Genomic DNA, 22831 nt, shown 5'->3' on the forward strand with positions numbered 1-22831 from the left:
GGTTTCAAAGTGACCACCGGGAAGGTCTGGATTGTGTTTCTGCACTGTTGGTAGAACTTTGACAGCTTAGGGAGGCTTGTCCTGTCAGTCAGATGCTGAGTGCAAATATTTCCTTCTAAAATGCATCTCCGAGATGCTAAGGCAGGGTAGATGTGTGTTCACTGAATGTCATAACTTCTAATGTTGGCATATTAGAAAAGTGGGTCATGGGCTGGATTTCAAGGAATATCTCTTCTGGCCTCAATTTATGTGCAAGTATGTGCATTTGGTGTCTGTAAGGGAGCAGCTAGGACTGGCATTCTGCTCTGAGTATGTTTAGAGTACAGGCCTCTGGCTGGGGTGGGGAAAATGGGGTATCCTTAGGGGTGCCCATAAAAGGGGGGAAATACAAAGATGCCTCACTACTGGATTTCAGCCTAGTTAAATGCTACTTTGTCAAGCTGAAGTTCTATTCAGCTGCTACCTATCTCTTCCCAGTTCAAATCTTCCCCATGGCATGAAAGTAGAACAGGGTTTTTCTGGGGGGCCACTCACTCTGCTTGTAGGAGCAGAGAAAAGCAACTGCAGCAGGTGCAGCTGTGCCATGGGGAGGGGTGCTGATCCCAGGTAACCCCCAAGGGGGGTGAGGGTTCCCCTGCCAGGTTTCAAGTAGCTCTGTCTCTGCCCAACCATATGAGCTCAGGGAAGAAATTTGCTGCAAGGGGTGCATCCATACCTCTAGCCAGTGGGAGCAGAGGCAAGCACCAGGAGCAGGGACCCTTGGGTTGCTGAGTTTTATCTTTAGCACTCCTTTTCTGTTCTTCTAGACAATCTGTTTGCTCTGTTTGCCTCCCTCACTTGCTTCACTTCAGCCTTGCTCCCTTCATGCTCCCCTCCCCCTGCTTTCTTTCTTTCCTCATGGCCTTTCTCCCCTCCCATTAATGTGCCTTCTCCCTTTTGTCTCTCTGATTAGCAAACTCCCTCCCAGTAACAACCCCCCTTGGCACAAAATTAAAGATGGCACTAACATGGAGCTTGGAAACCATTGTTCACGCTGCCAGTAAATTATAGCCTCCTGCTTTGTCTAGTGTATTTGTATTGTAAACTCGTCATGGTTAGGGAATATTTCATACTGTGCAACCACAATACTAAAAACCATACCTCCTTTTTTCCCCTTCCTGTTAGTATGTAAAGATGCCTGGTCTCCCTGATGTGAACCCAGGGTCCTAGGCTGGTAGGAACATTTGATCTAATCTCTGCCTTGAAAAGTCTCTCTCAGAAAGATCATGTGTTAGCTGAAGGAGCCATTGAGTTCCAGAAAAGAGGCTCAGACCTGCTGCTCTGAGGAACATCCTATCTGAGGAGAGGAATCATGTGCTGTTAAAATTGCAAAGGTCTCCCGTTAACTGTTCTCTTGTTTGTCTATTTGCAGTTCTGGCATAAAGCATGTTTCCATTGCGAGACCTGCAAGATGACCCTAAACATGAAAAACTACAAGGGCTATGAGAAGAAGCCGTATTGCAATGCGTAAGTCTCTGCTCCTCATTCTAATAACGCCTTCGAGAGTGCCATGCTGGAAGTGTCCTTCACGGGCTGTGCTGGCTCTGCAAAACTTTGTAGGACTTGGTTTCTGGCTACCTTGAACTTTTGCTTAGACACTTCCCAACTGCCAGCAGATGCAGGGGACATTCATGGCTAAGGTCTCTTGATGCTGGAAGCCGCTTCCCCGTTGCTCCCACAGAATGTTTGCACCGAAAGCCATTCCTGATGCCCCCACTCTTATTTGAGGGGGATGAGGGTTAGAGCCCAGTCCCATCTCAAAGTTTTATAAACGGAGTTGTCAAAGATGCATAACTTGAGACAAGATAGATTATCGTCTGTACCACAGTGGGCACTCCAGACAGGAAAGCAAACCTCCTCTCTGACTTAAATGCCAAGTCAAGACCTCTGAACAGGGTAGCTCTAACTTGGGGGAATGTGTTTGAACTCTCTCCCATGTATCACAAGGATGCATTGTGCTGATCTATGTGGTGTTGGCAAAACGCCTTCAGGGAAGGAGTCTGGACCATGCTGAGCTGGGGGAGGAAAGAATAAGGATGGTTGGGTGCTGGTCAGGGTCTTGAGAGATCCAGTTTCAATTCCCTGCACTGCCATAGGCTTCCTATGACCTTTGGCAAGTCACTTAATTTGCCTATCTGTAAAATGAGGAGGAAAATAGCATTCTCCTACATAACAAGGATGTCATAAGTACACCAGAGTGAGGTGTTCAGATACTGTGGTAACAGGGACTGAAAGTACCTGGGAGAGATGAAAGGGGCAGTGAGGCTATAAAGGAGGAAGAGCAGAGAGGTACTTGAAAGCAGAGCACAGCTCTGACCGTGTGTGTGCTTTCACAGGAAATGAGTTTCTAGCACCAGGGCTTTGATCAAATACACAAATTCCACCTCCTCAATCTGGGGCCATTTTGTTCACTGTCCCTTCTGGATTGGCACAAAGTTAGCTTTCTGATTGGTCATCACTGCTTACTCTCAATCCTTCTGTCAAAAGGGACTTTCCATTCCTCTTCCTGTAGTCATGCTACTTAATTCAGTAGGCAGGGAGTGTTGTCTTCCTCTTAAGAGGACTTGAGTACAGGATACTTCATAATAGAACACTAGCAAGCATTAACATTTCCGGTGCTTAATCTTCATGATATTTTACAAGTGATTAATCTTTTGGATCAAAACAAAGTGAATCCTTTGGTGAAACCATGTTTAAAGCTCTACTGTAAACCACTTTTCCTGTTCATAATCCTCAGTCTCCCTTTGTCTTGGATTTTTAAATCTCTGCAGGGGAGAGTGAAACTGATGCACACGAGACTGATCATTCTGGTTTCAGTGTGCAAAAGCTAAATGAATAGACAAATCAGTTTAATGTCTAAGGTTATAGTGGTAGCAATATACAGCTGGCTCCTGCATCATTGGGGCCAGTCTTACTCCCATTGAATTCATAGGTAGGAATTTGACTGTTAATTTGACATGTCTCCGTAATGACTATAAAGCAGCTTGTACTATGGGATTTTTCATTGCTGCTTTACATATACCAAGTAATTCTCTTTCTAAGAGCTGTTAAGCTAATACTGCTTAATTTGTATAGCTTGTTCCATTTACCAAATACTTTATAATCAGGATTAAAGTGAGTATCTTCCTCTTTCCCCTCTGCCCCAGCTATCAAATGGGGTTAGGGTAGAACTGAGGTGCAGGCCTTGCTACAGCAGGTGTGCTGTCAAACTTTCTTCTGCTGTTGCTCCTCTATCATAGTGCTCCCCGGACTACCGACAACCCCGTGGACTCCAGCAATGAAGAAAATCTTTGCCAAAAGTGTTAACAGCCAGAGGTTAAGTGACTTGCTCAAGGCCACAGGAGTTAGTGTTAGAACTAGGAGTGGACTACTGCAGTTCCTGGCTCCCAGGCATGTTGAGCATGATCTCTAGAGGCTCTGATTATCTGAGATGCATTGCTACAGTGAGATGAGGAAATAATAATAATAATAAGAGACCTATCTTCTGGAACTGGAAGGGACCTTGAGGTCATTGAGTCCAGCCCCCTGCCTTCACTAGCAGGACCAAGTACTGATTTTTGCCCCAGATCCCTAAGTGGCCCCCTCAAGGATTGAACTCACAACCCTGGGTTTAGGAGGCTAGTGCTCAAACTACTGAGCTATCCTTATTCTTTTCTGAGTCACTTGCTACTTAACTCTCTCTGGCTATGCACAGGTCATGTCCTGGCACCTTCCAATTCTGGCTCCAACATGTAGGCAGAACAGGAAACTTCTGTAGCACCAATATGTTTCATTTCTGCAGGCCAAAGAAAACAATATTTATTGCCAGCCCTGAATGTTTTCTGTTCAATGCCATCAAATCTGGGTCCTGCAGGCTCTTACCTTGAATTTCTGTTACTGATTTTAACAGGCCACAACAGTGACCAGCTGTGAGTTGGAGATCTTGCTGGTAAGCTGGAAGGCTCTAGGTTGTCGCAGGCACACAGGACAGGATGTGTGTTCAGCAGTTGACATGCCTGCTGGATCTCAGCACTGAGTTTCATCCCAAACATCTTATCTCTGGCTAGAGAAGCTGGATGCTCATATAATGAGATCCTGGATGGCTAGCTGCTCTACAGAGCAAGTTTTGACAAGCCAGTTCCAAATGGCAGAAAGATGATTGAGGCTTATGCCTAAACTGGTGTAGAAATGGATGTTGACTTGGATTCAAGGGTTGTGTGCTTGTTGCGTGTCTCCAGTGAGCAACCTTCCCCAGTCTTTTGCCAGGTCTTTCATGGGCAGGGACAAAAGAAAACTGGGTAGGACCTCACCACATTTTATTTGGTGTCAGTGCAGCATTGTGAAGAGCTGGGCGCTTTCCAGCACAACACAGTACAAGATACAGGATCCTGTAAGTCTTTTTACAAGATCTCAAAGCAATGAATAGTTGATTCCTTTGGATCAAAGACTGAATAGTCCCCACTTCTAGGGCTGAGCCCTCTCCTGACCCTTGGGGTCTAGAGGCCTAGTGTGTGATCATCTTGCCACTGATTTCATGGCCTCCCAGAACTCTTCTTGAAGTGCTGTGGCTAGGAAGAGTCCTAGCTCTGCTGGTGGGGACTGATCAGCTCAGATGAGGGTCTGCTTTCTGGGAGTCCCAATGTGCATGATTCAAAGACAGACATGGGTCTAGCCAAACCTCAAAAGGCAAATTCTGTTGTCTAGGGTTAACTGATCTTTCAAGGCTGATATCCTCTGTCTTAAACACATGGAAGCCATTCTGTCTCCTGGCATGTTTGGGGTGTGTGTGTGGTGTTTTTTTGTGGGGTTGGGGGAGGGAGGCAGGGAATGGAAGGTGAGAATCAGAGCCTGCACCTGGAGTGCTTCTCTAGCTCCAAGCAGAAGGAAGGGCCCAGAGCCCTCTCCCTCTGCCTTTGGTGAAAGGGAAGTGGGGATAATAGTGGGAAATTCCTGAGATTCCAAGGAGTGTGCGCAACCCTCTCGAGCAGAAAGGGTTGAGAAACTGAGTTCCCTGTGATGCAGAGTTGCTATCTTAACCCTTTGGTGACTTGAGGAGATGGTCTCTGGAGAAGAGGCAGCTTTCTGTCCATCAAGGATGGATGCAGAGGCTTGAACAAAGCAATTAACTGTCCTAAAGCTTTTACTTCAAGCTCAAAGAACCTTTGTTTCTGTCCTGTGTGGCTGGGTTCCAGTTGGGAGCCCCACATCAGACAGCTGTTTCATCACGGCCCAAGAGATTCCTGTAAACGCCTGAACTCCTGGTTGTTTTAAATGCTCTGAGGTTTGCCCTAGGGCTGTTCTGGGTTGCTAGTGACTAGGCAGCATGTCATGTGGGGACAGCACATAGTGACTGACCTGGTAACTTGCAGAATCTATCCTCTTCCTCCAGACTCTGGCCTTCAACTCTAAGACTGGTGCCCCTCACCTGTCATAATGTCTGTCTTATTGATTGGGGTAATGGGAATTGTACTAGTCAGACCAGGGTTCAGTTCTCTGTTCCACCACAAATGTGTGTCTTTGATCAGGTCACTTAATCTCTGCCTCCAGTCATGTGTCTGTAAAATGGGGTTCATAGCCCCTCTGTACCTCACCAGGGTGTCAAGGATCAATGCATAAGGATTGAGGTGACTGGATACAATGGTAATGTAAGACCTGAGTACCAGAGAAATGACAGAAGCAGCCCACATCTAAGGCACCAATCACCACAGAATCTGGGCTCCAGCCACTTATGTCTTAGTCTTACATTTCATTCAGCTGTTTTGTTTCCTGATTTCACTTTCTCCCTTTAATGTCCCTTTAGCTGGAGCCATGTAGCTTTCTCAGGGTGCTCTGGGGAGGAGAAGGAGGAGGAAGTGGCCAGGGAAGGTGAGCTTTGCCTCCATATGACCCTGTCTCTGGCACTGGGAGAGGCCAGATAGGGCCCACCCTTTCTAAACAGCCTCCACCAATGATAAACTGTTCCCTTTGCAGCTCTAGATCTTCAGAAGGAAGAAAAGCAACGTTTATACCTGCAAGGAGAGGCTGCCTTTTTCCAAACATGCCTTAACATAAGCTTTCCTCTGTCTCTGTGCTGGCCTCTTGCCAGCCCCTAAGCCTCCCTCTTCAAGAAAGCAAGGAGGAAACCCAGCCGCCTTCCTACTGCTATCTGACATTGCCCTGTAATAAATCCCTACCCGGCCTTCCAAGAAAGCTTGGCTGTTCAACTCTGCCCTCTGACTCTTCCCCTCCCCCTCCCCACAGCGATGGAGGCTTGTGATTCTACTTTGTTTTATTTTCCCAGCACATTTGAGTGTCTTTTTTTTTTTTTTTTAAACCTCCTTTGTAAATCTTTCTCCATTGACTTCTGATGCAAAGTACTAGAGCAACTAACACAAGCTGTTCATTGTTGGCAGGTTTGGCCGATCCTGTGTTAGTCTGTAGTGTCTCATGCAAATTGGGTGCCAAAAAGCTCTGTAGACTTAAATACCGTAACACAAATGGAAGAGACATAGGCCAGGTGGGATGCGAGGGGGCTGGTTTCAGCTGGAATTTTAAAGGAAGGTACAGAAATGCTTGTTTGGATAGCAAGAACTGCAGAGAAGGCTCTTGTCAACAAGGCTGAATATACGCCACAGGTCTAAGCATGTTCAGGTAAGCAGGGTAAGATCAGGTCTCTCGGGAAGATTGAAGCAAGACCCTGAGTGGCAGCTTCAAACAAGTGTGTTACCCCTACTCCTGAAACAAATTGGAAGCCAGTGGCATTATTGGACTGAGTGTAGTCAGCTGCTTGGCCCATATAATATAAAGTAGGTAGCAGAACTCCCTCTGCAGAGCTGGGACTTGGGCACTAGGCTCTGCAGTTCCTGCTGTCGTTAGCAACCAAGGCCTGAATTTGGATGGCATCTGCAGTGACACTAGCATCATATCCCCTCTTATCCAGCATATCCTAAAGCTCTGTGCAGAAGACCTAGCAATTTCAGGTAGCTCATACTTAATGTACATATTCTCAGTACATAGGCTTGGTGTCATTGCAGCATAAGGCCCGGCTTACATTTGCCACAATGGGTATTCTGCTGGGGCTGTTGTAACTGGCTGCAGTTTTCCACCGCGCACCTCTTAAATTCCCTCTGCTCTCAGCAGTGGAACTAGAGTGACCAGATGTCCCAACTTTTATAGGGACAGTCCTGATATTTGGGGCAGCCCTGCTCCTCTGAGGGTGGGAAGAGCATCTTAACTCTAAAAAAGATACTAGGCCAGGTCCTGATCTTGGTTGAAGTTAGTGGTGCAAATGTGGGCTTATCCTGGTATAACAGGCTAAGCAATCTCCTTTACATCAGACCTGGCCAGAGGCCCAGTGCAAACATGCATCCACCAGGGCAGAGTCTGCCTGCCTGAATGTGGCTAATCAGAAGGGTTGTCTGTCTCTGCCTTGTACGCACCCCACAGAGCTAGCTGCTTTTATTTCTTGGATGCTGTGGAATAGCTGGCAGGAAGTGAATGGCCTAGTTACTCAGCAGTTTTCCCCCCAGGGAAGAGGATGCAGCAGTTCTCTCTGCAGACCAGCCTTCTTAAAAAGGCAGCATCCTTTGTTTGAACTTACACAGGGGAGATGGCTCTGTCGCTGACACCGCTTCTGTTCACCGTCACTGCAGTCATCCTTCAAAGGCCTGAGTGCCCTCCTGTGCTGAGCACTCAGAGGAAAACATAGCACTGGACTGCTCTACTTATTCTGGTCCTGGCCTCCCCTCCCCCCTATACCACACCAAACAGGCTGTTTCTCGCCCACAAGGAGCTCAGGATGTGTGCACTTGGTATGCTACGCAAGGTGTTGTGGAGAGCTATGTCACTCCTGCTGCACTTGTCTGATCTCCATGTTTCTTTGGGGCTCCAACCCTTTGCAAAGAAGAAAGTGGGCTGCTCTATGTAGTACCTCTCCTGGCTCTCCAGTTTCCCACCCTGTCCTGGAAACCTTGTCACTTCACTACAGAATCAAGCTACCCTTGCTGCACAATACACAGAACCAGCGGTTGCTTATGATTGCTGGGGAATCAACCTAGGCAGTACTCCAGAACTGCAATAACACTGCATCAAGCAATTGACCAGTGTCCTTATTGCTGAAACTTTCTTTGATTGCAGGGAACAACTGCAAAGACTTGACTGAGATTCCCTCTCAAGAAAATCTCAAATTTGGTAATTTTCTTTCCATTCAGAGCCAACTGGCTGTTACCTCTTGGGCCAACTTCTCTCTTGGAAAAAGTTAGTAAGTGGCAGGCAAAAGCAGAACCGCTTTGAGTTTCAAAACAAGCCAACAGTCTTTGTTCTTGGCACTCCTAATCGCTCCATCTGGTAGCAGCATATTACACCAAAGTGACCCTTCCAAGCTGGGGGTGGGGAGGCAGGGAGGAATTGTGCGGCTGGGACACAGTCCAGGTGTTTATGCGATGCCTTTTTGCCGAGTTCCTGGATCAGAGTAACTGTCTCTCTGTAGTCATGTACACAGCTTTGCATAGCCACGTGGCTCAGAACAAATGCTCTCTGTCTTCTTGCAAATGAGAGCTGGCACCCCCATTTGCTGTTGTTGTGGGGAAAGGACCCCGATACACCTGGCTCTGAGTGTGTGAGGTGGCAGAGTACTGGAAGGATACAAACAATAATAGATTTCCCCTCCTCCTCTTGCAGCAAAAGCTCAGAGTGGGGGTTTTCTGGTGTAGTAGCTTCAGGGTGGAGGGGAGAGGTGGCAGTCAGATGCTCTTCTAAATGAATCTGTGGGCTGAATTTGTGGTTAGGAGCTTCTGGGATTGGCTTTATAGAAGTCTCAGGGAATGATTTTCTCTGGTTGAAGCCCATGAGTGCTCTCAATGGAGCCAAGACTTCTCACAGATAAAGCCACTGGCCCCAGCTGCCAGACCCATTAGTTCTCTGCACAGTGGGTGCCACCTGGAGGACTGGCTCTGTGCCTCTTGCTTGTCCTCCTTAGCATCGATGCACTTAACCTCCCTGCATAATTGGGGGAGGAGGGCTTGGGCTTGCTCATCTCTGTGGGAAGAAACTTGAAAGCTGAAGCAGAGTTGGCATGGGATCTTGACTGACATAACAGTGGTAGTTGTCAGAGGCTCTTGTTCTGTCTCCTACTCAATAACTTCCCCTAGCAGATCTGTTTCTCTTTCATGGGGCATCTAATCACCTGAGTCACTAATGCAGCCGGCCGCTATCTAAAGGACATTGTTGAAATGCAATAAAGCAGCACTGGGAAGCCCAGCTTGTCTTGCGGGTTGCTTTGCACCCAAGTCGCTCCCTGGCTTTGGTGGGGCAAGACTGTTCTGCCAACGGTCTCAGGCCTATGGTGGCCTTGCCCAAGAGATTATGGCCTAACCTGCTGCTGCTGGCTCCTTAGAGGGAAAGTGTCTCATGACACAGTCGGTGCCGTTGGGAGGGGAGCCATATGCACTTGCTCTAGCAAAAGGATGGGGAGTAGAGAAGTTCAGCAGCCTTCCTCTGCAGGGAGAGCTCCCAGGTTGGTAAGCTGAGGGCACTGGGCCCATATGTCTATGGACCATTGGCTCAGCTAGGAGCATGGTGGCAATTTGAGAAGGCAGCTGAACAAGACTAAGGCATAGCAAAGATTGAGGGGCAGGTTTCACTTTACCCTCCAATCACAACCCCCTCTTTTTTAAATGAGGATGCATGTGCTGGCTTGGCTGAACTAGCTTGTTAGCACAGTACTATGAGATGCTCTGAGCCGCAGCCTTTCTCCTGTCTGTAAGGAGCTCACAGTCTAGGCTTTGCTGATCAGGCACCTTTTCCTGAGGGCCCAAAGCCCTTGAACACTGACACCAATCGTGTGAGGCCTCTACTTTCTTAGGCAAGGAGAAACTGAAACACGGTGGCAACTTTCTCCCAAGGCCACACAGCATGTCAGTGGTGGAACTAAGTGCAGGAGACCTGGCAGTTCCTTGTAACCACTTGCAACTCCTCCTCTTGCGGTCTGCCCATCCCTTCCTCTGGACCTTGCTGAGGTGAGAGTGTATTGACATCCTAGATCTTGCTTAACCACCTTGTCCCCACTTGATGCCAAAACAACTCCTGGAAAAATCCGACTTCTTTGCAGCTCCCATTTTGTTCCCATAAGTAACCTCAGAGGCTTGCTGGTGATGGAGGGGCCCTCACTCCTGGCTCTGGTCCACCTATTCACTCAGCTCAGGCTGACAACATCTCCCTGTGTGGGGACAACTGGGTGTGCACAGCTTGATATTGTCAGTCAAATGATGAAAGGGGAGTGGGGTGAGACTGAGATTGTGAAGCCCCTTCTTGCAGGCAGTTTTCCTTGGCTTAGTTTGTTGAAGGCCTACCTGGAAGCTGTGGAGGTGAGAGCTGACTCCTCACCTGGGCTACCTTTTTTTTTTCTCCAAAATTATGGAATACATCCTCCTCTAAAAGGGGTCTGATCTGTACTAGCTACAGAGCTGTCTGAGCCACCCTGGCAGAGCAGTGTAACTCCTACCTGACTGGGAGGCTTGTGCCCTTTGCCCAGGAGACTAAGGGCCAGGTAGCCCCTAAATGCATCAGGATCACCGCAGGCTGGGACTCCCGTGATGTGGTGCCAGCACATTGTCTGCTCGCACCCCAGTGGAAAGTCCCTTGATATATTTTTTTCTCTTTTCCTAGGGGCAGGAACCAGTCTGAGTAGCCTAGAAAACACTTACTTTCACTTGACGTGTGTAAGGAAGAATCCTGTTTTGGCCTTAATATTGCTGGATCTGCCACGCTGAAGGGGGGCAGGGGGATTCATTCCCTCGAAGAGAGGCACAGGTGCTCCCTGCAGCAGTTGGTGGAGAACAGTCTGCTGCAGAATACCCACTCCTAGTGCCATGGCCCTAATTCCCAAGAGGGGGCTGTGATGGGAGGTAAAAGGCAGAGATCTCAGTGAGACCCATTGAATGAAACTTCACTCTCAACTTCCTAGCTGCCTGTCTCAACTACCTAATTTGAATCCAGTTCCTTAGGCAGGCTGCAAATGTCCACTGCTCTGCTGTACTCATGGAGAGCTGGTGTAGCCACTTCAGCAGCCTCTCCCTAGAATACTTTTGAGGAACTGACGTCCCTTCCCCAAAGCAGCCGCTCCCGGTGCAGCTAGAAGCTTGCAGGCCCTCTGCAGCAGGGAGGAGATGTCTTTAAAAATAAACAGGTTTTCAAAAATAAAGCTTTTTGTTCCCAAGAATTAGCAGCTCTGGAAAGCTCTCTGAAAGGGGGGTTGTGTCTTTCTGCTTTGCCAAAACTCCACAGTCTATTACTTCCTTTGTTTAACTCTTACTGAAGCCTGAATACAGCTGGGAAAAGGTGACTTGTCCCCTTAGAGAGAAGGCATGCTGCATTGCAGGCTGGGGGTTAGATGTTCATGGATAGTGGGGGAACTAAACCCCACAACTAGGGTGATCAGAGGGCAAGTGTGAAAAATCAGGACAGGGGTGGGGGTGTAATAGGAGACAATATAAGAGACCCAAAAATCAGGACTGTCCCTATAAAATCAGGACATCTGGTCACTCTACCCACATCCCTCCTTACTATTCAGATCTGTCCAAGGCACCAGCGATGCTGGTGTTTAAATCCCATTCCAGCAACTGTGGTTCTACCAACTTTGCTATATGGACCAGTCACATTAGAACTAGTCACTAATACAATGTTCTAGTCTAGTAGAGGCCATGATGGTAGGAACAATCTTCACACTGTCTCTTCTCAGCTTGAACAGCGGCATGGACAGCCCAGATACTAAAAAAACATTTAGGCATGTAACTCCCATCTATTTCAATGAGTTAAGTTCCCAAATGCCTTTTGAGAATCTTGGGTGGCAAGGAACAAGTTTCCACCTTTGGGAGTCTGCTCCCTGATTTATTCATAGACTGTAAGGTCAGAAGGGGCCATTACGGTCATCTAGTCTAACCTCCTGCACAACGCAGGGCACAGAATCTCACCCATCCACTTCAGTAACAAACCCCTAACCTATGTCTGAGTTATTGAAGTCCTCATTGGTCTTAAAGGGCAGGTCTGACCTGAAGAAGGGACAGACTACAAATCTTTTGCCTTGGTGAGAGCAAGCTTGATTTGAACTCAAGTGTTGCAAACTGCCAGTCCTGGGTCTGGGGGGGAGGAAAAAACAACCCAGCCACATCTTCTCTGGTTCATGAGTTGCCAGTAAACCTGACCCAAGAGAAGGGTGAAATTGAGATGGCCACCTCTGCTCAGTGTACTGGAAAGTCTTTTCCTGTAGCCTTAGGAGGTGCTTGGTTTACAATCTCTACTTCAGGAGCCTCAGGTCTTGGACTGGAGCTGACTTCTACTGTCAATTCTTGATGGCTCTGTAAGATCCAGTGTGAATTCCCTGCCTGTGGTGGGGTGAAAGCTAGGAGAAACTGATTGTACCAGGGAAATTGCAAACCCAGCAAGTCAAAGTGCATTTAATGTACAAAGTAAACAGGAAATGTAGCAACCTCTTGAAGTAATCCTAGGATTTGAATGAACAGCAGCAAACCAACTTTCATGTTGATAGCACTTTAAGAACTCGGCAAGAGCCAGAGTAGAGTCAAAGTGCACTTTCATAGCTCTGACCAGTTTTACTTTGACATGATTTAAAAATCATATATGTATCAGAGCCTTGTCTATGCTGATGCAGCTGAGCTACTGGTAGCCTCTTATGGACCTCCTACAGAGGTTCCTATAGGAAGTCTTATGGGCTAGGGTGGGATTCTGTAGCAATCTTGCTTCCTAGGAGGAGATCTTCTTTACTAAGAGAGGAACTTTTCAGGGCAGGGGACTCTCCATATATGTAGATGTAATACAGACAGCCCACAAAGGGATCTGTGCTGTTTCTTGCTGGGTGCAGAAACCAGAGTTCTCAACGACAACTGCATTGGTCTAATTTCCTGCTTGAGCAGGACTGGCAGCATCTGAAAGCAGGTCAGGTTGGGGATTTTCTTTCCCTGCCAGAGCAGTGTACTTGTCCTCTCTCTCCTCCTAGATCTGAGCTGATTATGTTGGGTGTGGCTTGCATGGGGTTTGGGGAAGGTTTTTACTATCTCTCCCATTGTATGTAATCACCCTAGGTCCAGGGAGCCAGATTAAAGGGGGTGTTGTTCTGTTGGACCTGAACAACAAGGCTGGAGAAGGAAGATCCTGCTTTGAGAGCGCTGAGGCTTTATGTGGTCACATGTCTCTCTCTGCCCCACATATTTAAATACCATTCCCTTAATCTGACAGCAGCCCCCTGTGGTGGGGATTTGGGGAGGGGGGGTATCCCATTTGTCAATTCATTAAACTCTAATCAGGCTCAGCAGCTACTGACAACCTCCATCCAAGAGCCCTGAAGTGTGAGGCAAATCCCCCTCTGTCTGTTGGGGCTGTCTCCTTATCAGCAGAACCGATATTAAAATCTGTCTGCACCTGCATTGCTGCTAAAGCCGCTGAGACACAGGTGTGCACCAGGCTGGGAGGTCATCTCCTATCCTCGCTGTCCCTGCTTTATCTCGCTTTGTTCTTACTGCCCCTAGGTTTTGTAGTTACTACACCAGAATTAGCAGCATTTCTGCGTGGCACCAGACAACTTCCGTTCCACGACCCCTGCATGGCTTTCATGCTTGAGACTCAATTCACTACCTCCAGTCCCCTCTTCAGACCCTGCCCCTTCAGCACACTCAGAGCCTCGGACAAAGCGAAGTCTCTTTCAATACTTCCTCTTCCCTACAGGCAAAGTGACTTGCTCCAAGGCCACATGCAGTTGGTAGTCAGAGTGGAACCCAGGCTTCTGCCTCCATGTCACTGTAGTTGTAAAGATAATGACTTAAATGGATGTATCAGCTGTGTCTGTCATTGAAAGGTTAGTATTTTTGTCGAGTTACTATCACTTAGCAGCAGACTCTACACAAACCTCACCTCTGAGGGTGGGTGAGACTAATTACTTCCTTTCAGTTAGTCCCAGTGACTAGACTTAAGTTTCTCTGTATTTGCCCTCTCAGCTGCCTGTGTCTAAAAACCTTCCCCGGGAAAGTGTTCCTCCTCTTCCATGTAGCAGCAGGGCGGCCTTGAGACCCTGAGCCCACCACCACATTGCTATTTTTATTTTACTCGAGCACTGCTAGCCCATCTGTCTATCTGGGCTGGGAGGCTCACTCCTAGCTGCAGTGAAGACCTGCAGAAAGGAACCAGAAGGTTTCTGGTTTGGCTTTTCCTCTTAGGGGATGTCCCCTGCGATCTGAGACATGACTGCAGCACTGTAGATGCATCAGTGCAGGCTGTACAAACACAGCAGGGGCTCTAGGCACCTACTTGAGTTGCTAGCCTGTACTGAAGCCGGTCTACACAGCTATCCTTGGCTGCACTAGTGGGAGTACATCAACCCATGCAGTGCCTTGTATTACAGTCTAGACTTAACCTCAAAGTGAATCTTCCCCTGAATTTCCAAGGTACTCTCACCTGGGTCTTTTACTCTGCTAATCAGGGCAAATATTAGCCAGTTGCCCTCTTGGGGGTGTGAGATGGGGCATCCAGTCCAGTTTAGGTCTGAAGAATTCAGTATTCCAGGAGTCAGGTTTAACCTACGGCACAGACAGAGGTTAACGGTCTAGCTGTGGCATTGCTCTGTTGCCTGGAAATGGGCCCTGAGAATAGAAGCCTGGCTTATAGATGTGCACTGCTGTTAATCTCGTAGTGCAGTCTCTTTGGAAACTGACTGGATGTGTGGGGGATGCTGCTCCCTTTTCTTAAAGGATATCCACATGGAGACTCAAATGCCCAGAAGGAGATGCAGTGGAACATGTTGTTCCATGTGCAACTGGATTGTCTGTGCCAAACTAACTACGTCGGTGCTCAGGAGGGGTTGCTTGCTGTGCATTTGGAAGGAAAAGGCAGGGTCTCTTCCCTCTGGAACATGAGTGATGGGGACCTCATCTGCCAAGACTGGGCCTCGCTGATGGGGAAGGCTGGAACAGGGATGCTGGCCACTACACTCCTTTCTTGGTTTCTGATTTCGGCCCTCTGAGCCAAGGAATACACCATGGTTCTCCGCCACCCCACCAGGAGACCTCCGATGGCATGTGATGAAAAACCTGCCTTCCCTGTGAAGCCCCGAAGATGGTGAGGGGGAGAGAGCAGAGCTGTCATTCCCACGCATGCTGCCTTGTATTCTGTTGCTGAACCAAGACTGCTTACCCTGTGCTTTCTCATTAAGGTTTAATTTATTGCTGCCTGTTTCTGTTACTGATTCTCATGTATATGAGATGATTCTTTCTGCCTTGTTCCAAGAATACAGGCTCCTGTGTTTTTATACTGGGAAGCAATGACTTTTGTGAGTGGGTGACTGGCTAGGGCCAATGCTCTAAATCAGTAACTCCCTGCCTTAGACTCACAAAGGATTTAAATGTCTGTTCTTAATCAGGCAGCCCTTCTGTCTCATGCCTATGAGTGTGGTGATGTAAAATCTAGGGAGAAGGTTCATGTGCTTGCTTATTCTTTTATATAGTCATGTCTGATCCAGCCAGACTGCTTCCCTGGTGGCGGGGGCACTCGCACAGCTTTCTATTCCAGGGCTGCCCGGGGGGGGGCAAGTGGGGCAATTGGCCCCAGGCCCCAGAGGCGCCCCCATGAGAATATAGTATTCTATAGAATTGCAATTTTTTTTTTTTTTTTTTTTTTATGGAAGGGGCCCCTGAAATTGCTTTGCCCCAGGCCTCCTGAATCCTCTGGGCAGCCCTGTTCTATTCCCGTGTTCAGAGCAGTATTCATTTCTGTCAAACTGTTTTTTGGCATTGAACCAAGAAAACAGGTAGTCCAGTAGTTGCACTGCACAGTCCTGAATTCTAATCCTTTCTCCCCTTGGCCTTGGGGCAAACTATGTTATCTCTGCCTTGATTTCCCCACTTACAAAAAGCAGATATTTAACTAGTCCTTGTTGATAAAGCCCTCTTGAGAATGTTGGGAGGGCTAGCTGCCTTTCTGGAGGCCTGTCTAAAAATCCTGGCAGGCAGATCACAAGGGAGATCCTTAGTGGGCTCAGTGTCTTCCTGGGAGACCTGCATGGGAGACTGAGGTTACAACCAGCAGTGAGTGTTCTATGTTAGGGCCTACAGACCTGAGAGGGTGACATATACATAGCAGCTGACTTCTTCTATCTGATTTCTCTGCAAAATATATTGGGGTTGGTGTGAGCTGAATGTACATGCTGCACTTGACCTGCAAATGCCTCTGATGTGCTATACCGGGAGCTTTAAGATCTGTTTTCAAGCATGTCTTGGTATACAAGCAAAACAAATTGACTTTTTGGGGTTGGGGGTAGAACCTGACTGAAACTGTAAAACATGCCCTTGAAGTGTGTTTCCTAGTGAAAGAAGGCCCCCTGAGTCTCTTAACCAGACCAGCACAAAAAAACCCCAAATAAACCAGCTCCTTGAGAGGGATTTAAATTCCCTCACCAGGTAAAAGCTTTTTTTCAATGCTATGACCATCACTTCTCTCACACTAACACCCTGAGGCCATGGTTGGGAGTTCTGGCTCTCTTGCATTAGCATGCCCAGAGCATCGGATGCAGTTACCATAGTAACCTAACGATTAGGCTCTCAGTGCTAGCAGATAGCATGAAGCTCATGGGCCATGACTGAACCATAAATGCAGATCCATTCTTGCCAGTATGTGTGAGATTTTTACAAACTGCATTTCCCCTTCACAGAACCCATATATCTTACTGCAGTGCAGCAGCTTCCTTGGCTGACCTGAAAGTATAAAGGTTTCCTCACTTTCTGGGTTAAGAAAGGGTTTCTACCCTTCCTCCATTCATCAGTGAGATCTGGTATGTCAGGGGAGGTATCACTCTCCAAAAAGTGAACCATAGTCCTAATGTAGCTCTCATTAGAAGAGGGACTACTGATCTCACCACCTTACTTCGCAGATGTGTTCTCTGTGCATATAGTCAGATCAGCTGATATTGGTGACAATTCAGTCCCACGGGTATCATGGGAGAGGGAAGCTGGGGTCTATTCTATTCTAATTGCAGTGTCAGACCTGGGCAACCCAATGTCTTCAAGGTGGCTGGCTATAAGTGAAGTCAGAGTTGGCCTGAAGAATCTTCTGGCTCTCAAACCCACCAACACAGAAGCCGGCTTGGCTTTTGGATCCTGTTTTGGGTTCTTAGACTGCGCTCGTTACCATGAAAAAGGAGTCTGCCTTGTAGCTCAATTGCTTGGTATGGGGAGCAGCTTGGAATCTGGCAGCCTCTTCCTGGCAGTATGAGGCAAGAGCAGGAGAGCGAGGCCCGAACTGTGTTCTCCTTCCCCAATAAACTGAGGCTGTGCGTTACTGGATTAACACACTACCGTTGGCTAGGCTCAACACTTGCAGTAAAAGTGTAACAGGGTCTGCTTCTAACTGAACTGCAGCCTTGTCACTTTCAGTCTGAAATGTCAGAAGAAACTTCGACTCTGCTTCTGGCATTGAGAGTCTCCTAGGAAAGGAATGGGGTGGGGGTGGGGGCAGCTGAGAGGAGGAAATGGCAATATGGGGGTGGGGAAACACCATCCCTAGGAGATTCAGAGATGTGATGCACTAGTATTCCAGGCCTCATCGGAGAGGGCTTGCATCATCTCCGCATGCCGCCTGGAACAGTGGAGACCGGTGGTACCAGTGTCACAACTCTGGTACCATGTTCTGGAGCCTGTTACAGGCTGAATCCTGTCATGAAGGGAGATTTCTTCTGCCTTTGTACAGTGTCAGGACCAACTCTGTCCCTAGCTTAGCCTTTGAATCAGGGAATAAAAACAGTGGCAGGAAACAATTGGGCTACAACAGTGCTCTGAACAGGGTCTCCTAGCAGCATGGTTCAGGTTAAATCTAAATCTCTTTGATATGTAAATCCAACCTTACCACTTCTGCACCACCGATGACTGACTGATTAGCAGCCACTTCCTCACATCTTCTATCTTCCTCCCCCCTCCCCCAACCATATGCTCCATCCAGCTTTCACATTTCTTGTATTGGGGTCCTGAGCCTGACCCCTTCTTAGGCCCTCTCTCAGCTAGGTTTGAAACCATGTTAACTGCATTTAAAGCCAGTTGTTAGACTCTTCCTTTATTTTTTCCCCAGCACAGTAACCTTTAGGTTTGAGATCTGTGCTAGCCGAATACTATCCGAGGCCTCGTCCACACTACAGCGTTAAATCGATTTAACGCTGTACCCATCCACACTACAAGGCACTTTAAATCGATTTTAAGGGCTCTTAAAATCGATTTATGTACTCCTCCCCAACGAGAGGAGTAACCCTAAAATCGATATTACTATATCGATTTAGGGTTAGTGTGGACGGAAATCGAAGTTATTGGTCTCATTCTTTTACTGAGCTACCCAGAGTGCACTGCTCCGGAAATCGATGGTAGCCTAGGACCATGGACGCACACCACCAAATTAATGTGCCCTAGTGTGGACGCGTAAAATCGATTTTATAAAACCGGTTTTAATAATTTCGATTTTATGCTGTAGTGTAGACGTGGCCTGAGTTTGGCATCTAACCCATTTAGAACTCTTCTTCTCTCATTGAAACCCTTCCATGAAGCCCAGGGAAACTTGCTAACAGTGGGGTAGACAGGTCTAAAGATGGAGTCAGATCTGTGCCAGCAACAGCCAAGCTGTCCCCCCGAGACTTCTTTCCTCTTTAAAAATCCATTGGTCAGGACTTTTAACAGGCTTTTTAAACTCTGCCTGGGGCAAGCATAGATGACATTGTGGCTAGACTGACATTTTAGTCACCTTGCTACTGCCACTTGCTGGCTAGCGTTGATGGCCTGACTTAAATGGGAGGCCAGATTTTTTTTGTTTTTACATGTTTAAGTGGGTAGAATGGCAGGTGTGGAGCACCCAGCCAGAAGCTCCCAGTGCTCTCAAAGGGAACTGAGCTTTCTTGTTGAAGGCCACACCCTTCTACTGCTGTTCTGGGTGATAGCCACTGAGCAGAACCCTGCTGTTGTGTTCAGACCGAGTACATAGCTGCATCTGTAGGGCTTTGCAGTCTGCATTGGGATGTGGAGAGCAGCAGGGGTCATCTGTACACACCATGTATATCTACTCTAATCAGATATATCTGAATTGGAATTTAAAAAAAAAACACCTTGGTTTAAGCAGTGAGCGGTCCTTAGACGCTGTAAAACTAGTTCCCACCCCCTTCTAAACCTCTCATTTAGCCAGACTTCTGGTTGGGCAGTGCAGGGATGAGCAGGTTTGTCCTGTCTGTATCTCTGCTCCACACCCTGTGGTGTGGGGGGCCAGTCTCCTGAAGCACGTGGTAGTTTTCTGCTTGTGAATGTGGCTGGAGGTGGGGAGAATATTTTCCTTTCTGCAGAGATTTAAAGGCCACTTAGCTATAATTTCTGTACCCACTCTCAAGCCAGAGTGTCCCTGTCTCTGCTGACAGGGCATAGCCCATTTGTAACATCACCTGCTACTAGGAATTTGTGCAGGGGTGTGTTTGGGGGAGCCTGGGGAATGGACTGTCTGCTGCTATGCTTCTCAGACAGCTGATTGGGGGAGAGGGGTTGTGTGCACTGCAGGATTGGGGGAAGGGAGAAGACAGCATATTGTTTCTTGTTGCTTTTTACACTCTAGAAAGGGTTTTGGCTTTTTTCTGAAACCTAAGGTAGGGACCTATTTTTAACTTTGAATTTCCTGCACTGCTGCTGTGCTCACAGGTATTTGCTGTTGCAGGAAGAGGAGCAGTGGCCTGCAGCTGGGTGTCTATTTAGAAGTCTGTTTGCTGTCCTGCACCAGGACTGAGCTGTGCAAAAGCAGTAGCTGACAGCTAGGACTCTGCTGCCTCACTAGTGGTTCTCACCTAAGGCGAATGTGGTGCTTATGGGTCACAGTTGGGGTGTGTGGCAGAGGTGTGGACAGGGGGAGGTGTGCACAGAGTGCTGCTTTGTGCTCTGAGTTCCCTGCCTACTTCTTCAGGTCCCCAGTCTATAGATGACATGACACAAGTGAAAATAGACTCTCCTCCCTGGCCCCCCCCCCCCAAGCTGCAGTGGAGATGGGATTCTGGGTGTCCTGTTACAGGGATACTCAGACCATGGACTCTCCAGGGTCTTAATTCAGTTACAAGGGGACCCAAATTGTAGCCCCCATCTGCTTTGCTGGGTGAGGGGTCAAAAACACGGTAACACCAGACCTCTCTGGTTGTAGCTTAGGGCACTTGGCTGGAGCCTATAGAAAGAGACCAATGTTCAGTGCTGTGCCAAAATTCCCCTGCAGGATTGGGAATGTCATGATTTCAAGAAAAAGGCTTAAAACTGCAAAAGGCGCTTTAGAGAAAGACCTAGTCCTTCCTCCTTGGATCTTTCTTCAGCAACTGCAGTCCGTTCTATGAACGGGGCTGGAGTAGGTTGTTGAGACACAATGACCTCTTTCCAGAGCTAATACACCATGGAGGAGTGGGGCGTTTAACATTATAAACGCAGACAGCTGATAAGCATCTAAATGCCATGGCTTCTCGTGAGAATTTGCTTCCTTCCCGGGGCACCAGAGATGTCCGTGAAACAGTAGGTTTCACAAAACCTCAGTAGGTCTCTGCTTCATTAGTAGATCTTTAAGAACTTTACCTCCATGGAGTTTAGGTGTCATTTCAACCCGATGCTTCCATTGGCCTTGCTGTAATAGGAAGTGGCTCTCCCCTGCTTCCTATTCCTGGGGCTACCATCGAACTGCACAGCACTACTGCATCTCTTCAGCTTTTCAATCCATATTTCCCTATCCTTTGTCTTGTGCCTGAAAGGATCAGAGGTTTCCCAGGACAAACTACTGAGGCAGCTTGCTCTCTTCACTGTCTCCTGCCCAACACCTGAGTGTTGCAGTGGGATCTTCTAGCTTCTGCCGTCCCACAAAGCAGTTACACCACTGCTAAAGTTTGAGTTTCCTCAGCACACCTTTCCCAGGGAGTTTGGTGCATAAATAGTTAAGATCTCATATGACAACCAATTTCAAGGCAGTTTGAAAAGGCACTAGTCTTGGAGCTCTCCTCTCCTTAAATTTCCCCAGATGTGGAGGCAAGGAAAAGACCAGACTGACTTTGGTGGCAGTTGTGCTTTTCAATGCATGGAGTTTATTGTAATGCAGAAGAGTGCATTGCTTGATAGTGGTGTAAGAGTGGTGGCTGCACCAGTATCGGAGGGCTAATACTTACCTATGGCCAATTAGAACTGGCAATCAGCCATACCAGGAAAGAATCAGCATCTGTGTATCGCACACAGCACGGGTATAAATCCTGCCTGCAACACTTTCATTGGCTGAGCAGAGCAAGATAAATGCAAGGCAGGTTCCTTTTTTGGGCCTGTCTTGTTGGACAGTGGGGAAGTGGTGAGCAAATTCCTCAGCCACACTAAGCACCACTTTCTGGTATTTTTAGAGCACAGGCATGTGCTGGGCCAGCTTTCCTACTCCATATCTACTAATGCACCTTAGTCCTGACCTGTTCAAGTCCTGCTCAGAATGTCACCTGTGCCCAGTACCTGTGGTGGAGTTTGGGCTCTTGCACAACTGAGCCACAAGTGATGCCTTGAATCATAGGTAAAGAAGGCAGCGCAAACTCTTTCCTGGCTTAGATGGAGAGAGTCGCCTCCCTTCCCAACATCCTTTTGTCTTCCAGCTGCAGGATTCAGCATTTGCCTTCAGTACTCAAGTTCCTCTAAGTGCTAATTTGTGTTGTCTACTGCAATGGCTGCATGTAACATTCTGATGCTACTGCAGAGCACTTGGGGGATAGCAGCAGTTAGGCGAGCTGCCAAAGGTTGACGGCGTTCTATTGTTGTACAGAACCCCCCATGTTAATGAGTTCTTGGGGCTTGTCTAAACCCAAGTGGTAATGCTAATTCTGTACCAGAATAGCCAAGAAGTACAGTCCCCAGTGTGGATGTAGGTAAACGGTTAGCTGTATTACTGTACTGATAGTCTACATTGGCAGAAGACCCCTTTGTACCAGTAGAACTGCATCAGTGGTGCTGGTTGTACTGTTCTAATTACTTGAGTTTATTTAATAATAAAAAAAAAATAGCTGAAACAGCTAAACAGGCACAAAAATCTGCATAGGCCAGGCCTACAGCCATTAACATGGAGACCACTACCCTGCTTAATGTACAATCAACGTGCTTCAGGAAGGCGTGCTAGGCTCTTTCCAGAAACATTAGGTTTTTCTCCTGCCTCTTTGAAGGGGATAGGGGAGGGGGTGCTAAAGAGTCTCCTCTTAAAGAGTTAAAACCTCTTTCCTTGTAAACTGACTCCATTCTAGCAAAAGGCACCATGTTAGCAGCCCTGAAGACTGCAGTCCTCTAGCCACACTGCTGCTATCAGTACCTTTACAATATGCTGCAGCTCTACTCTTAGCAGAGGAGCTACTTGAAGAACTAAAGGCATTCAGTCTAGAGGCCTGTCGAATCCTTGGTGAGCTCAAGGCTGAAGCAAAGAACTGAACTGGGGGGTGGGAGGGGTTAGGAGTGGGGCTGATGTATTCCTAGGGGCAGGTCCATCAGGGTGGCCCCTTGCATGAGCTCAGTTTGCTGTGACCAGGCTTTGGGTTGGTAATGGCTAACAGGGTCTTGCTTCTCCGCTCAGACACTACCCGAAGCAGTCCTTCACCATGGTGGCAGACACTCCGGAGAACCTGCGTCTAAAGCAGCAGAGTGAGCTTCAGAGCCAGGTAAGAATGCTGTCCAAGGCTTCCCTGACCCTTTGCCTGGCCACTGTAGCTTGCCTCACTGTGCCACTGGTGACCCTCAATCCCTAGCTTATTCTGGGGTGGGTCACTTCAGAAATATTTCAT

General features: G+C 47.8%; 1 protein-coding gene across 2 annotated transcripts in view; it reads left to right on the forward strand.

The window, feature by feature from the left end:
• LASP1 (LIM and SH3 protein 1) overlaps positions 1 to 22831 on the forward strand; it is a 54420-nt gene that overhangs the window by 6585 nt on the left and 25004 nt on the right. For both annotated transcript variants that reach the window (XM_050935345.1, XM_050935346.1), the window contains exons 2-3: positions 1412 to 1506; positions 22624 to 22708. In XM_050935345.1, coding sequence (XP_050791302.1) covers positions 1412 to 1506; positions 22624 to 22708 — 180 coding nt within the window. The remainder of the gene's footprint in view (positions 1 to 1411; positions 1507 to 22623; positions 22709 to 22831) is intronic.

The sequence above is a fragment of the Gopherus flavomarginatus genome, chromosome 25 (genome assembly GCF_025201925.1).
Source record: "Gopherus flavomarginatus isolate rGopFla2 chromosome 25, rGopFla2.mat.asm, whole genome shotgun sequence".
Classification (NCBI taxonomy): Eukaryota; Metazoa; Chordata; order Testudines; family Testudinidae; genus Gopherus; species Gopherus flavomarginatus.